The 3,706-nt window shown below is 42.4% G+C and overlaps 1 protein-coding gene across 1 annotated transcript in view; it reads right to left on the reverse strand.

Moving 5' to 3' along the window:
• Positions 1 to 356: 356 nt before the first annotated feature.
• Positions 357 to 3,706, reverse strand: part of bnc1 (basonuclin zinc finger protein 1) — a 37,564-nt gene continuing 34,214 nt past the window's right edge. Inside the window, exon 5 of the mRNA XM_083662333.1 lies at positions 357 to 3,024. Coding sequence (XP_083518459.1) covers positions 2,208 to 3,024 — 817 coding nt within the window. The 3' untranslated portion in view covers positions 357 to 2,207. The remainder of the gene's footprint in view (positions 3,025 to 3,706) is intronic.

A 3,706-nucleotide genomic window follows, 5' to 3' on the forward strand; every position in this document is an offset into this window, starting at 1 on the left:
CTAACACAGAGCAAGAATAATAACATTCATAATTATAATAATAATAATAATAATAATAATAATAATAATAATATTTGAATGCATTTATTTGATAGTGCTTTTTTAAAGTACTCAAAGCACCTCATTATCACATTATTACAAGCCAGCCTGGATCAGATGATACTGGATCAGATGATACTGGATCAGATGATAGCAATGCAGACGATCAGGTCAGCACCAATGTTACACGTCGTACATGTGACTCTACTCTCCAGCTCAGCCCCACATCTTTGTTTGCGTTATACCTCATGTTCACGTGTTTTTTCTGCGGAAGGTTCATTGGATAAAGATAGACTTCAGTTATGGTGTGTTGCAGATTTGTGTTGAAGCTCTGCTAATGATCTTCTTTTTTTTTTTTTAACAAAGCTATATATTTCATTCACACTAATAAAATAAATTATTTTAATTTAGTGGTTTCAAAATAAAATGGGATGAGGCTTGCAAACAGATATGGCTTTTTATTTAATAGGAATGAATATTGTAACATTAAATCAAAGGAAACATGAACACCTATTAACATGTCGGGTTTTGCTCTCTTTTTTTTTCTTTTTTACAAATCCAAAGAGCAAATGGGATCTTAAATCTAGCCCATCGTATTTAAATACAGAATGACAAAAAAAATATGCAGAATACAGAGCAAAACCAAATAATCAGACACATGTACTACAATGTAACTTTTAGACATTGTTTTTGAAAACGAGAGAGAAAGAAAGACAAGCAAAAAACAACAAAAAACACATCTCTAATGATGTGGAATGTGAGTGGTACATTTAGTCTGTTTTATACAGTATATTTTTTTGGTTTCTTTCAGTTAACAAATTACTCTATTCACAGAATATACAATTCAATAAACATTTTATTTACCAGTTACTTTTGAGGGTGTGCTTATATGTGGGGGCCCTTGTTACAAATTGTTTTTAATTATTATTTTCTTCTCAGTGTTTGACTCATATTCACAGTAATACATGCTTTTAGTCTCCAAACACAGCAACATCTTCCTACCTACCGTTCATCCAGTCAGTCAGTCAGGAGAGGAGACTGCAAGCGACCACACGTGACACTACGATAAGAACAATACCTTAAATCAAGTCTAATCCTGTGAGCAGATTTGATTTCTTTAACAAAAAGACCACAGAAATATAGATTTAATTTTTTTTTACCCTCAGATCAGTCAAAAGTTGTTTCGCTTTGATAACGGAGCCCCATGCCTGAATACTGCTGTTAATCTCGGTCATGAATTCGATGAGAGGCGGCTGGGTGGGCCCTTTTATTAATACTGCATACCCCCTCGGAACAGTAGGAGGGTTTTTCTACACGCTGGGAGAAAAAAAAAAATCTTTGGTCAACATTAGCAGTTTGCAACAACCAGAACGGCAAAGACAGGGAGAACAAAACCACACGAATCATAACAACATCAAACAATAACTTATTGATCAAGTTTCACGACACTATTATAGCTTTTCGACTTGAGAATCTTTTTTTAAGACCGTTGTCCGAATGAACAAAATGACACAGATCTAGAAGTCACTTCACTGCTGCTTTTGATCAGAACATTATGCATAATGTCACACGGGGGAAATGTGGATATTTGACAACAAAAAAACACACAAAATTGCATTTGAATGGGACTTTTAAGGTTTAAAACGGGACTATAAAGGTAAAGCAATGGCAATAAATCTGCTTACTGCATAGAAATGAAAGATTGGTTGAGATTTGATTTGTGCGTGTCCGCAAGCTTTTTCAGGTGAATTCAGTCTGGTGTGTGTGTCTTTTTGATTGTTCTTTACATTGACATGTTGATGTGTAAACACGGTAAACAGAAGCCAATGAGAATCACTTTTAGTAAACTTGCAAAATAAAGACATGTCAAGATGCTGCAAAAATAAACGCCGTCAAGAAAATGCACAAAAATAATCAGTGGATAGAAACCCTTTTGCGCCAAAAGCAGTTGACTCTGCCACAACAAAAGAGGCGTATTATTTCCCAAATTCAAAAACCCATGAAACACTGCACCCTCCTTTTCCCCCCAAACAATGGCAACAATATGGAATTTATGCAAAAGTGCTGATTGGAAAAGCCTCATGTCCACACAAACAAAAAAAAACGGAGAGACAAGTTTAACGAAGGAGAAATCAGTCATGTTGGCATAATTATCTGAAGTCCAGTCTCTACTCGTGGTCCGGAGTGGGACCGGAGGTAACGGCTAGGTTCCTGTGGAGGTTTGGGTTCTGGCTGTGTCTGTTTCGGCTCCGTACCGAGGAGAAGGACGTGTCGCAGCCCGGCACCTTGCACTTGTGCAGCAGCCGCAGGTGGACAGTCTTGTAATGGGCCCTGAACGTGCCCTTGTTGCTGTAGACCTTTTGGCAGACGTGGCAGGTTATCGGAGACCCGCCCCCACCGCCCTGAAGCCCGCCCTGTCCTCCCCCGACGCAGCCTGGGGTCCTCTCCGCCCCGGGGACCAGCTCGTCGCCGCCTCCGGGCCTCCCGCCCGCGCCGCCCATCCCGTCGTCGCAGCTTTCCTCACTGTCCTCCAGGGGGAGCGCTTCCTCCTCCTCGTCATCGTCCATCCCTTCGCCTTCGTCGCTGCCGGCGCCGTCGGAGTCCCACGAGGAGCGGGCGCTGCCGCGGGGCGGGGCAGAGGAGGAGGTGCTCAGGTCCAGGATGGCCCCGTCCTCTCCACCACCACCTCCGACGACGACGACCCCCTCCATCTCTCCCAAGGGAGAGGCCCGGGAGTCGTCCGGCATGGAGGACGTTTTGCTCATGGGGAACACCAGGCCCATGCGGTTGTGTCCTCTGAAGATGACGGAGGTCTGGCCGGTCGGGTCTCTCTGGTCTCTGTCCCTCTGGTCTCTGTCCTGACAGTAGTCCAGGCCCGCGGAGTCTCTGTCCCTGCAGTGGGACGAGGGGGAGAAGAGGGAGCTGGCCGGGACGAACGTGTCTTTGGTCAACAGCTTGTGGTGCAGGTTCAGATTGGCGCTGTGTCTGGGGATCAAAAAGTTCAACGTTAAAACGTATATTTTACAGTAAATTACCGTAATGCATTTCTATCCAGTGCACCGTACAGTACCATGAGGGCATACATTTTTAGCCCAATTTCTTTGTCTCCATTTGGAATTGAACCGCTAACCCTGACAGTGTTTAATTTGAATTATTAATGATCTTTGAGTTATTACTGATTTCTAAAATGGATGGTTCCGGTCCTTTATTGCGATTGGCTGAGCCGCGTTTGAAAATACTGCGTCTGTGTGTTGCTTGGCAACCATTTCGCTAAATGTCGCCGAAGAACTGCATTGCTTGGCGGAGAATTATTATTTCTGATCAATAAATTATTGATTGATAATTGATAATTAATTACTGATAAAAAATGTTTTGCTGTGTGGCACCTTGCCAGCTAGAAACCATTTTATAAAAGCAATAATAATAATAATAATAATAATAATAATAAGTTCTAAAATCACTGTACAGCACGACCTCTTGGGGCTTATTGCTTTAATACAGTATGTCCGAAAAGTCCCAAATCATAAGGAAACTGGCAGGTCTCGAACATTGTGGAGCCTTAAATCTAGCGCCCATGATTCCACACTTGACGCACACCCTGTACTATAAACTTAGCATTATTGTCATCACAGTTCCCCCCCCCCTCACAGGTGTGCTCACCTGTCTC

The sequence above is a fragment of the Poromitra crassiceps genome, assembly GCF_964638095.1.
Source record: "Poromitra crassiceps genome assembly, chromosome: 28".
In the NCBI taxonomy this organism is placed as follows: Eukaryota; Metazoa; Chordata; class Actinopteri; order Beryciformes; family Melamphaidae; genus Poromitra; species Poromitra crassiceps.